The sequence below is a fragment of the Macrobrachium rosenbergii genome, chromosome 29 (assembly GCF_040412425.1).
Source record: "Macrobrachium rosenbergii isolate ZJJX-2024 chromosome 29, ASM4041242v1, whole genome shotgun sequence".
Classification (NCBI taxonomy): Eukaryota; Metazoa; Arthropoda; class Malacostraca; order Decapoda; family Palaemonidae; genus Macrobrachium; species Macrobrachium rosenbergii.
Genome location: NC_089769.1, coordinates 5,840,462 through 5,853,662, shown reverse-complemented (window position 1 = coordinate 5,853,662; position 13,201 = coordinate 5,840,462). Strand labels below are relative to the sequence as shown.

Here is a 13,201-nt window from a genome sequence, read left to right as displayed (position 1 = left end):
TTATTATTATTATTATTATTATTATTATTATTATTATTATTATTATTATTATTATTATATTAGCACATTCCTCCTTTCCATCTAGGGCTGCAGCTGGGCTAGTGATAATAATACTATTGCAATGTATAATTGGGTTTGTTTTTGAAACTTTTTCCTGAAAAGTGTTGCGTAAAGTATTTTGATAATGTATTCTTAGTATCCTTTAAATGATAATGGTCAGAGTAAGTGAAAATTCAGTAAGCTTAACAGTTGCCATGCCATGGGTAAGGCCTCCTCGTACTGCCTTCAAAAGAGAGTTGACAAAGTAACAATGAAGAATCACTGGGGAAAATAAAGTAATACAAATGAGCAAGAAAATTTTTATTCAAACTAAGTTGGGGATTTGAATTTAAAGCCATATTTGTCCTTCAAAGTCATCTTGAAAGTAGAATTGTACCAGTTGGTGTTAATGTAAAGCATCTCTCCGCACAGATCGTGACGAGCCCCTGATTCATCATAATATGCTTCAGGTTGAAGGTTATCCCAATAGGCTACCATTCGAAAACCATGATTCTGAAAGTATTAAAATGGATGGCATTACTTTACTCATTAGGATCAAGGTTGGGGGTTTCCACACTTGACTGAAAGGAACAAGATATTTTTACTATATTGCTCCATGTTTGATGTTCCTTTTTAATTTTTTCCTTTTTTTTTATTAATGTGCTACTGACCCTTAATCTGAAAATCTACATTTAAAAACTTGTATTTCCAATGTAAAAGTCTGCTCAAATTTTTAGAAGAGCTGTAACTTTTTATAAACTAAATAACCATACAATCAGGAAGGTGGTTCCAAGTTGGCAAATTAGACATTTAGAGCAGAGACTGTTTTAGCAGCATACATGAATTTGCAAACATTCTTCTGATATTCTCATTTAATTGTAGTCAACTTTACACATCAGATGCATCATTTTTCCATCTTATTGTTTTCTTTTCCCATATAAAACAAGGATTCATTTTTGTTCAGTTAATATTATCACTAGGTTTTTAACCATAATACATAAAGGAACTGAGTACAATTGTGATGCATATATACTGTAGTTATGCTTTTTCTCTGTTTTGTTAATTTGGTTTAGAGATACTATACTAAAAAAATTCTGTCTCTGGTGATCATTTTTTCAGATAGTTGATTTTCAGATTATCCACTGTAAACATCTGTGGCTCATGACCAAAGTCAAAAGTAATAAGTCAAACATTTTATACATATACATAAGTTATGTTAAACATAACCCAGAATATTCATACTAACTTCAATTAGCCTCAGAGTGTCATAACGTTGTTGAGCATACTGAAGCTTCTCAGAGCTCGTCATGTTCGTCGATGAAGGCAAAAGACCTGCGGCATGGATTTCAATCGCAATCTGTTGAGAGAAGTGAATGATTATTTGTTTTCCTTTTTGTGTACAAAGGGATATATACAGTTTACAGAATTGTGCAAATATTGTGAAGTTTCTGTTATCATTTTTAATTCCCAATTCCCCTCAAGTGTTGGATAACCATATATTCAGATCAACGAGAATTTACATTAATCTGAACAGTTCTGGGGTTTCACAAATAAAGGGAACAATCTCACCTGGCCAATTAATTGTAAAAATGGGTTTCCCTTCAGGCTTTGCAATATATCCCATTCTCCACCTTCTATGTCAACCTGTGAATACAAAATGTAAAATATGGAATTGTAATAAGTTAATTTTGCTTTTGAGTTGCATTTTAGTGTTGCAAATGCAAAAATGTGGTTTCAGAACCTTTGATGTCTTCACAAATTTTGTTGTGTTCACCATAGATCTTATACAGTAGACACAACCATTTCTATCAAGAGAGATTGCATGCATCCCACCATTCTCTGTGGTTTATCTTTAAGTTGGACTTTTAGCATCCATTGCCTTTATTTTCTACTTTTCTGGTTGCCTTTTGTTTTTCCATGTGATCATTCCTTCTTACATTAGTTTCTTTCCTTGTATTCTTATTCTGATTGCCGGTTTTAATTATACTTACCTTCCAGGGGACCTGGCCACTCTAGTTCAACCTCTTTATCTCCGTAAAGGTGGGTGGCTTTCCATTTCTTAGCTATTTGTTTGGGATGAAGTTACTGGCCACATGCCCTGAGATTTTTCATGTACAGTAAGCAGTTTTTCCCATTGTAGTATTAGTAGGCCACTTTATATTTATCAACACACAGTATGAAACAGTAGCAACCTGATGATAATTAGAAACGAAGACCAGAAGTTTTGCTGACTGTACATTCTTGTCTGTTTGAAATAACCTAAAAGTTAGTCCTGATTGCTAAAAGTCAGGTGGAATGTACCTGACCTTAATTTTGCTATTTCAAGGAATACCCCTGTAATACTCCTCAACATTCCTTCCTTACCAAAGCCCTAAGGAATCTGTACATACAATACTCCATTATAACAGATGATATGTTAATTTTGGTTAGGTTAGGTCTTTTGTCTTAGTTTCAAAGCCTATTAACACAACAAAACCCTGAGAGACGCAAATCGCCTTAAGGCTCTCATCTTATTTAATAAACTTACCTTCAAGATGTGCATTGGTCTTCCAATCAAGTTATTCTTCACCACTTGGTTAATCAATGTATCAAGCTTAACCGTTACATTTGATCGGGTGTAAAACTTGGCCATGTGACCGGTACTGATTCCAATCTGTAGAAAAAAGGCATTGGATATAAAAGGATACCTGAATTTCTTAAATTCAAACTTATTCGTTTATTTGTACTAATAGTTTTGTCCAAAATATTAGCCCATATGAATGAAGTAAAGTATACCATGGCATCAGTGAAGGGAATCTTGGTTGTAATACTGCATATTTATATTAATTCCTAAGTTACTGATGCCAGCCATTTTTATCAGTGTCACCTGGAACACAAATGTAAGAAAAATTTCCCTCATTTGCAATATGACATGCTAATCTGCACAGCCTTTCTTCCAGTCCGTTATTGTATACTTGTCTAACTGTCACAAAACACTTTCTAATTGTTGTACAGGTATATGTACGGTGAAGTGTGTCTATATGTTGTTCACCATTGGTTTCTCTCTGCTCCAGTAACTGCCTAACTTACACCATATTTCACATTTAATTTCTTATTAATTATAAGTTCTGTCAGGATTTTACATATTGATTATTATCATTAATTTTTTTATCTCATCTCAGTCCTTAGTTGTGGTTGCTGTGTTTAATGAGCCTCTTCCAGCTGTTTCAGTTCCTCTTGTTCTGTAGAATGCAGTCTCTCCATCTTAGGTTTTCCTCATCTTCATGCCCCTGGTTACTATTACTTCTATCTCCATCATCTCCCTTCCTCATCAGGTGCTCAGACCATCTTAATCCATTCTAACACAATGAATGGCTCATTTCATAAGTTGTTTTGGCAGGTGGATGCCCTTCCTGACTCCAGCCCTCCCTATTTATCAATAATCTCTGTAGGGGGTAGTACCATCAGTGCACCTGTAGGCATTATTTAAGGTTCTTTGCAGCATTCATTCGGCTCTTAGCTGCAACCCCTTGCATTCCTTTTACTATACCTGCATCCATATTATCTTTGTTTCATCTTACTCTTCACCTCCTAACAATTGTTTCTTAGTGCAACTGCAATGTTTCCTTCCCATTACACCATTAAAACCTTTTTACTCTCAATTTCCCTTTCAGCGCTGAATAGTTCCCAGTGCTTGGCCTTTGGCCTAAATTTTATATTCCATTCCATATATATCAACAATAACAATGACCTACTTGATGGAAATGACTGTGTGGGTAGTATCGCAAGACTCGAGACGGTGTGAAGTTGAAGACATCAAACATATGAATTTCGCATGGCAGGGCAGCGATGGTTTCATCGAATGAGGTGTCTGTATAGATGCCATAAGAGAATACGAGGCAGTTGGCTGGGTCTTTTCCTCCAGGGAGCTCGAACTCAGGGTCAAGGCAGATTAACTGTAAAGGGAAAAAACAGACAATTTTTTTTGTGAAAGGTTTATGAAAGCAAAAAAAAAAAATAGTCGTTATGCTGTTGATCTTGGAAATAAAAGTAATGCACAGTAGAAGCAGTGACATGCAAGTCAGCACTTTACTGCCTTGTCTAGGAGCAAGAGCAACAGAAGAGGAGATGGAAGCGAAAATATATAAAAACATTTGAACAACAATCATGACAGTTGCTGTAATTATCATTACTGATCTTATATATTTTACACAGCTTAGCTGCCAGCTTGATTAAAACACATTGTCAAAAAATGGCGGCCAATTTCTTCTCTGGTTCTGGTTTTTCATACTCAGTTTTATTTTTTATTTCCTTAATGCTAATCTAATATCCTTGCATTCTGAGCCTGTACTGGTATAATGCCAACTTAAGCCATAACAATGACGCAGACAGCGTCTAAAGGTAAACACATTTAAATGACCAAGAACAGGTATGAAAAATGGTAGGATGGTACCATTTCTCTACTGTTTACATGGAAAGCTTTGATTTAGGTCTTGGAAAAAGAGGAACTTTCCTAAATACCATTATCTCTTGCCTTACCTTATTTCCATCCATGTGATAGTCATCTCCAGTTACTTTACATGTAGGAGTTCCGCCAAATCTAACTAATTTGCGGCAGTGTGCCTGAGGCGTGTGTATATACGAAAAATACTCTGACACTCGCGACAAGTTCCGACTGTTTGGCTGCCATCGAGATGACCTGGATCCTAGATTTAGTTTCAGAGAATTTGGGGGTCTGTAAATTCAAAAATAATAATAATAACATCTAATGGTGGGAGGTTTCAGGGGCTAGTCACCAGTCTGGGGCGTTGGGGTGTGTTCAGCGAAGCACAGACCCCCTGACTAGGTAAAGGTGTTTTAGTTAGGTTAGGTTAAGACTATGAAAGGTATAAAATGTAAAAGCAATAATAAGCCCAGTATCTCCCTGTCGTTACTGGTACAGGTTAATGTTTAACAGATTTTGCTTGTACCTAAATAAAAGGTGAATAATAATTTAGCTGCAAAGTCTATACCTAATTATCTTCATAGAAGGATTTTGATACTTTTACTAACCAAGGTTAATTCTTCTATACTTTCTTATGTTAGTCAGTCATGTTACCATTGTCTATTTCTGTACAGCTTTTTTTGTTTGTTTATGAAATATTTGATTTTGTTTTCCAGTTTTTGAATTTTATTTAATTTATTTTATAAGCAAAATTTAGAATTTTACTTTCCCAATTTGAAATTTTAACTAACACGTGTTACAAATTTAAATGACCAATTTCATTTATATGAAGGATTTTGGATTTTATTTTCCCATCTTCTAATTTCAGGTAACACTCTTGTTACCAATTTAAAAGACAAATTTCATTAATCAAACTTGAACCAAGGAGTCAGTTTGACCTGTTGAACAACACTTATGGCTTTTCTATGAGTTTTCCATGTTGTTCATGACTTCCATTTATGACTCCTTAAGCTGAAAAATCATTATGCAAGCCCGTTAAGCACAGATGATGATTACTTTTTCATTCTGATGCTCTTTCTAAGTGTGTATAAGTGAACAAAGAATATTTTTCCTCTCTTGCAAGCCGTATCTCTCACCAAATGTAATATTTAATGTTATACAGTATTGTGCTGGTGGAAGGACTAGGCAGACCTCTTCGACAATAAAAATAAAAGAATACAAAGGCCTTGAGCTGTCAGTGAACAGTCTTTGTTCTCCTATCTTATTTCTTCTCCAGTTTGTCTTTATTCTCACTGAAGCAAACGCATAAGCTGAAGGTCTCTCTCTCAAGTTTAATTTCTTTTATTCCTTTTCTTTTTATTCGACTCTATTACTTCATGTTGCTTCCAATGCTTTTCTACATTAGTCTGTATGTGAGTGAATGTGTTTTATGCAACAAGGAACTTGAGGGATGAATTTTAGTTTAAAATGACGTTTTTGTCTGAGAAATCTTGAGATAACAGTGTTTACTTTTTTGGCAGTAGGTCCCTCCTCTTGTGGGGGCTGGGCTCCAACAGGGGCATGAGGAACTTGAGTCTCCAGTTATCAGGGCCTTCATCAGGGTTCCCTAAGGGTGCTTGGGTGTACTGCACCAGCTAAGGGTTTCTCCTCCAGGGCTTGCCAGTACAACCGTTCACCCTAGTTGTGCCAGTGCCCTACTCTAATGCTGGGAAGCCCCAAGACAGGCCAGGGGGTCTTTGTGTTTTCCTGGGTAGCCTGGTTCAACCAAAGGTCTCACCTCCAATCCTGTGAGTCACTTGATGCGCTCTACACTGGGCTTAAGATGGGAGCCCAGGAACCCTAATATTGCTAGAGGGCCTCCTATAGTGTTTCTGGTGAGCCTGGGGCCTCAGTGAAGCCAGTGGACTCTTCTTTGGGGCTTCCAGTGGGAGCCAAGAAGACCCCATGGCCTAGTTTGATCATTGTCCACAGCCAAATCATTTAATGGGATCCCAGTGGCCCAAATGCGGCTGAAAGTGCCTTTTGCAAGGCTTCTCACGAGGAAACTAGAGCCCTAGATCAGCCAAGGGCCAAGGAGACATTTTGAGGGTATCCAGGGTCATCTGGATAGCCCCAATCCAGCCAAAGAACCTCCTCCAGGACTGTGATCAGGCACTTCTTGCTGACTGCTGATTTCTCACCACTCATATCTCCTGAGAATAAGAACTTGCCCGCCGTAAGATGGCGGCCATTTTGATAGGCCAGATGCATACTGACTCAATCCAGTTCAGCTTTGGTTATTTTAAAGTTGTACTTAGACAGTGGGCCGAATTTTACATCTAGGCTGACCTGTTTAGCCAGTGATCATTGACCCCCTTGGTGAGCTTGTACAGAGTTTGAGATATTTCATTACGTTAGCAACATTAATCTATCATGTGGTCTTCTGCCATAAGTGAACGCGGCGCACTGTAAGCATTACGTAAGGTTCTTTGAAGTGTCCCTTCGGCCCTTAGCTGCAACCATTTTCTTTAATTTTACAGTTCCTCCGTTCACATTCTCCTTCCTCCTTCTTACTTTCCACTCTCTCCTAACAATTGTCTCAGTGCAACTGCGAGGTTTTCCTCCCGTGACAATTTCCCTTTCAGTGCTGAAATTGACCTCATAGGTCCCAGCCTTTGGCCTAAATTTCATATTCCTTTCCGTTCCCAAATTTTCTAAACTTAATTTTTAAATAAAGATAATCAACATTGAAATTATTCAAATCGAATGCCGCAGGTCCTCTGGGGATTAATTCCACGAAATTTGATGATGGCGAGCGGTCGCTGAATAGGGAGAAGCGGTTAGGTTAAAATATTCACGAAGCTGCAGATGTCTTTGTAAACACATTTCGACGAGCGTGTTGTTTACCAGTGACATCACAAAAGAGAACGGGAACTGCTAAATTAACTACTGTCTGCAGGTTTCTGGGGAGTGTCATTTTGTTTGTTGTATGGAAATGGTACTCTCTCTCTCTCTCTCTCTCTCTCTCTCTCTTCTAATTCTTCTTCTGAGCTTAAGTCCTAGTCAGGATCACTGTTTATATACGTTATATATATATATATATATATATATATATATATATATATATATATATATATATATATATATATATATATATATATATATGTGTGTGTGTGTGTGTGTGTGTGTGTGTGTGTGGGCTTCGTTTCGAGACTGGAGATAAAATTGAGCTATAACAATTTAGTTAATTTGGAAATAAGGTAGAACAAAACAATTGGAATCAAAGAGAACAAAACTATGCTGCCATATTTACAGCTGGAAGTATATTGTCGATTTTAATAGGTTCCTCAAGATATCTTAGGTTTTTAACAGTAACTTAAACGGAAAAGGGAAGATTACTTTATAGAGCATTAGTAAGTTCTCATTAGCTAATGTAATTTGCGGGGATTTTCTTATAGCGAACGATAATTGTTTATATTTCTTTTTGTGTTGGTTTAGACCATAAAAAAATTGAATGGTTCGAAACGGCGGTAACACTGATTGTTAAAATGATCAGTGAATAACACACCGCATGTGATTTCATTAAGAAAAACAGAAAAGTCGGCGACGTAAAAGATCCCTTTCTCTCACCTTAAACAGATGAGCTACTCAGTATATGCCATGCTGGCACTAGGCTAGGTCAGTATAAACAAGTCTCTCCTTATAGTCCGTAGATGTTTCAGCCTCGCCTCCCTACTTGGTGCCTTTGTGAAAGTGATTGTTTTGTCATTATATAACATCTGGCAAAACCACTTTGGTGCTATGGAGTCAGGTTACCTCCCACGGCAAATTATTGTGTGTGTGTGTGTGTGTGTGTATGTCTGGAGTCCTTATCCTTCCAGCTCGTAAGGGGGTAGTGCCGTAAGTGCACCGTATGCAGTTCGGTGTAGGCATTACTTAAGATTCTTCGCGGCGTCCCTTCGACTCATAGCTGCAACCCCTTTCATTCCAGTTATTGCTCTTCGTTACAGATTCTCTTTCTTCCATCTGACTTTCCACCCTCTCCTAATAGTTGTTCCTTAGTGCAACTGCGAGGTTTTCGTCCTGTTACGCCTTTAAAACCCTTTGACTCTCAATTTCCCTCCCAACGCTGAATGACCTCTTGGGTTCTAGTGCTTGGCCTAAATTTTACTTTCCATTCCGTTCCTATCTTTCCATGGAGACAACTGAATTTGTACGCACTACGCTGTTTATCAGAATAATGTACTTCTTCTTCTTCTTCTTCTTCTTCTTCTTCTTCTTCTTCTTCTTCTTCTTCTTCTTCTTCTTCTTCTTCTTCTTACTGGTCTCAAATTACGGTTCCAAACAGATGCTACGAAAATATTGGAAATAAATCCAGCGAACATTTTTTACCATCAGTCAGACGAGAGAGATAAGATTTAGATGACATGTAAACGTGTGGAATAAGGTATAATCAGCGAGGAATTACTGAATATCCCTCACCTCATAAATTATAGAAACAATGGTATCCCGGAATGACGACACACTTGTGTACTTAAGTGTACATATTTCCACCTTCCTGCCGAAAGAATCGGGCAGCAGGAGAGGTAATGAATAACGGTTCTTGCCAGTAATATATTAACGAGCTAAATCTGAGATGATTTATGTACTAAATACGTATAATGCAACCTCATTTACGTGTAAATGTAAGCATTCTATTCATTATCCTGTTACCGAACGAACATAGAATCATAGTAAGACATTATTATTATTATTATTATTATTATTATTATTATTATTATTATTATTATTATTATTATTATTATTATTATTATTCAGAAGGCGAACCCTATTCATATGGAACAAGCCCACAGATGTTGACTTGAAATTCAAGCTTCCAAAGAATATGGTGTTCATTCGAAAGAAGTAACAGAGGGTACTGGAAAATACAGAAAGGGGAGATAGGTTACGCACGTACAAAACAAATGAGCATCTGCAGCTTGCAAAGAAGAAGAAGCTCGCATGAATATAAAAACAACCCGTTTGGCATAACGTGTGATCAAGACCAGTATGAACCGCTTGGGCCTAATTCGAGAGCTCGACCTAATTGCAAACAAAAGTAGATAACGATTACTTAGTTCGTTGCATGTTATTATTGACAAATTCGGGGACGAATTACCCCGTAACTTTATGCGAAGATTGACAGTAATTATTTAATATATATCGTTAATGCTAGCATTTATTTTGCAACGTTGATGAAGGTACCGTTATTTGAAGCTACTATTGACAGTCGTACTGCTGATATCGGCAGTCGTTGAATAAAAAGAATTATTCTCGATGTAAAAAAATCATGTTTAAAGACTAAAGACTTAGTTAAACCAGTTAATTCTTTTGTCTTTGTGATGAAATAAAAATTAAGAAGGAAACAAAGTAATTAAGAGCATTAGAAATATAGAAAAGTTATTGTTTAACAGACAGGCATCGGTATTTCCATGGTCACACAGACTTAACCGGATGTGCTTAGAGCACATACACCGAAGAAGGTTATCTGGAAGACGAGCACGGGTGTGAGATAAGAACGGCCTTATGCCAGCACTCGCTCGAATTTTTTTTTTTTTTTTTTTTTAGAAAGGAAACATATATGATAAAATAATGCAGAACGTCAGCATTCTTGAGAGCAATAATTGTATACATTTTATTTAATATGCGTTCGCTTCATTTTAGACATTTAGTACCTTACATCTCTTCAATTCTACACTTACTTTTCTGTAAAAGAAAACTTGTGCCGGCTTTGTCTGTCCGTCCGCCCTCAGATCTTGAAAACTACTGAGGCTAGAGGGCTGCAAATTGGTATGGTGATCATCCACCCTTCAATCATCAAACATAACAAATTGCAGCTCTTAGCTTCAGTAGTTTTTATTTTATTTAAGATTAAAGTTAGTCATAATCGTACTTCTGGCAGCGCTATAGGTGCCAACAACATAGTCCACCACTGGACCTTGGCTGAGTTTCAGGACCGCAACTAAGAGTTTTACAGTCCGTGGCTGAAGCCACCACCGGACAGAAAACTCGATCGCGCCGAAGTTTTACTTGTTTTTATAATGTTGAAATGTGTCAAAATTTCAATTTTTTTTCCCGAATATCACCATTACGGCTATGTATTTCCCCTGAGGAGGGATAGTGCCGTCCGTGCACCTCACGTGGTGCACTGTAGGCGTTACTTAAAGCTCTTTGCTGCGTCCCTTCTGCCCCTAGCTGCAACCTCTTTCATTCCTTTTACTGTACCCCCATTCATATTCTCTTTCTGCTATCTTTCTTTCCACCCTCTCCTAACAGCTGTTTCACAGTGCAACTACGAGGTTCTCCTGTTACCGTTCAAACCTCTTTAATCTCAGTTTCCCCTTCAGCGTTGAATGACCTCATAGGTTTCAGCGTTTTGCCTTAGGCCTAAATTCTATATCCCATTCCATTCCACCATGTATTTGATTATTCATTAATTTTCATTGTATTTAATTCCACTACATTTCCTCGTTATTTGTTACAAACCGATATTACGGTGTGTAAGTAACACTGCGGAAATATATATATAAAAAAATGATAAAATACTCCACACGCTTTCCCCGAATGCTAGTTTCAAAAAAAAAAAAAAATGCTTGCAGAAGCTGTCAAGTATAATGAAGCATAAGAATTTGATTGACAAGCTGTCATGCCGTTGCTCTGAAATGTGCATTTCTCACCTAGGCTGGACCCAAAACTAAACCTAGGCTTATAAGTAGATCTCGACCTACCGTTAAGAACTTGGTAACAATGCAAACCGGTTTCGTAGGTTATAATTTAAAACTTACAAAGAATACGAATAACAGAATCACTCTGAGAAATAATTAATAACTATTATCAGTTTTAAAACAAGAATAAAATTACTAAATGATGGAAAGCAAAGCGTCTTGTTGACCTACTTATTCTTCTTCTTCTTCCGTTTAGCCTTCTCCGTCCCGTTAATCCGCTGGACTGAAATCTTATCCGTGTTGAGGCAGTTGTCTAGGCAAGTTCCCATATAATTTTCCCACCAAACAGGATCTTTCTATGGTTAATTACTCGGTAATCCTTCTGCTTGTTAAGGATGTACGGTTTTCGGTCACGAATATTGGGAATATGGCCGCTGAAGTTATCAGTCAGTTTATTTTGAAGGCAACTTTGTAACTGCCCTAAGAAATAAGTTGCCGATATCATTCACTGTTTTTCTAAGGATAGCTAAACTTACGTGCATTAGTCACAAGTATTTTAACATATATGTAAAGGAATCTTTGTATTACAATGATAATTTCACGGCCTGATAATATGATGAGACCTGCTGTCACACAGACACCTTAAGGGTCTAAAAGAGTGGAAATGCTTACGTAGATAAAACTTACCTTTTGACGTACAATGAGCCTTCCACTAGCCTGGGAACGCCGTCGTGAAGTATGGCTCTGTGCATCAAATTGAATTCCGCCGAGTATTCCATGACATTTACCATCTTAAACGGCTGCCTGAAATCATCCAATCCTTTAGTATAACCGAGAGTTTCCTCCAAAGTGACGAATCTTTGCGGTGTCTCATAACTTGACTTGGATCTCCCGCCATAGGCCGAAAGGAGTTGGCGTATCCTAAACTCGTCTTTTTCCTGATCTTGTGTGAAACGGAGGTCGTAGTCTGACAACTCACTGTCTTCATTTTGAAGAGAAAACTCGAGAAACGAGCTCAAGTCTATCCCTTCGTGTGACGCTTTGTAGTAGGAAGTAGCTATGCAGTAGATTAGGATCAAGCAGAATAGTAATGCACCGGTGTAAACATCTACCCGCCTTGTAAATCGTGTGGCATTTGCGATTGAAAGCATGACTTATGTTTGGTCTAAGGTGACATATCTGAAAGGGTAGGGATGAAAATGAGCAGAGCATTTGAATAATTCTAGATTGAGGTAGTAACATGGAAAATCTAGCCCATGAACAAAACTACAGTCTGTGTTCAAAGCATTAACAGAGAATAAATTTAGTAATAAACGAATTGTTTGTGCGTTTATTCTATTTTCTTCATTACGCTCAGCCAATTTTTACCTGTCAACTTAAACTGGTATTTTAGGAACAATGCTATAACTGCTCCGTGTTTGATATTTTCATGAAAAGAAAGAACTTTGTGTTGTAGTCAATAGTAAAACCCTCTTTGTGTTAATATCGAAGTTATGGAAGAAATATTATCGTCTATGCTACTATAGGAGGCGCTAAAGAGCATAATTTAACCTATGAATATCAAATGAAAAGTACTTCCAAAACTAGACTGACTTGTGAAGAAAGTTAAGGAACATTGCAAAGAGATGCGGAAAAATATCGCCTTATAATAAAATTCAGTGTCTAACAGCCTATCCGTATTTCCATTTCTTTTCAGAGCGTTACGAGCAATAGGCCTACTTAACGGCGACAGTCTAAGCTTCGGGTAAGTTTTAATAATTGGTTTTGTTCCTGAAGAGACACATTTACCCTTCTATACAAAAGAAGTGGCAAATTAACCAGCCATAAGCAGGAACTGGCACAATGTTACGGCGAAATGTGATTTCTCAAGTGGTTGATTAGACCAACATATACCCACCCACAACGCATATGTTGATAAGTATGAATACCGCACCGCATCTTCGCTTAAAATAATATTGGAACCTGTACTGTGTGGCTCAGCGCATGCATAATGAATGACAATGACTGCGCCTGCACGATGGTCCATTCATTTTTCATGGCGACCTTTAAAAAGAAG

At 37.5% G+C, this 13,201-nt stretch overlaps 1 protein-coding gene across 2 annotated transcripts; it reads right to left on the bottom strand.

Moving 5' to 3' along the window:
* Positions 1-345: 345 nt before the first annotated feature.
* On the bottom strand, positions 346-12,918 carry LOC136854532 (probable methyltransferase-like protein 24). 2 transcript variants are annotated; one of them, XM_067130874.1, is made up of 7 exons: positions 11,833-12,518; positions 4,558-4,753; positions 3,774-3,974; positions 2,567-2,692; positions 1,609-1,683; positions 1,286-1,396; positions 346-552 (listed from the first exon to the last, which is right to left on the bottom strand). In XM_067130874.1, the coding sequence occupies exons 1-7, from the start codon at positions 12,294-12,296 to the stop codon at positions 370-372; spliced, it is 1,356 nt and encodes a 451-aa protein (XP_066986975.1). In that variant the 5' UTR covers positions 12,297-12,518; the 3' UTR covers positions 346-369. The 2 variants fall into 2 exon arrangements, with proteins under 2 accessions (XP_066986975.1, XP_066986976.1); XM_067130875.1 differs by lacking the exon at positions 1,609-1,683 and having other exon boundaries at positions 11,833-12,918.
* Positions 12,919-13,201: the final 283 nt, after the last annotated feature.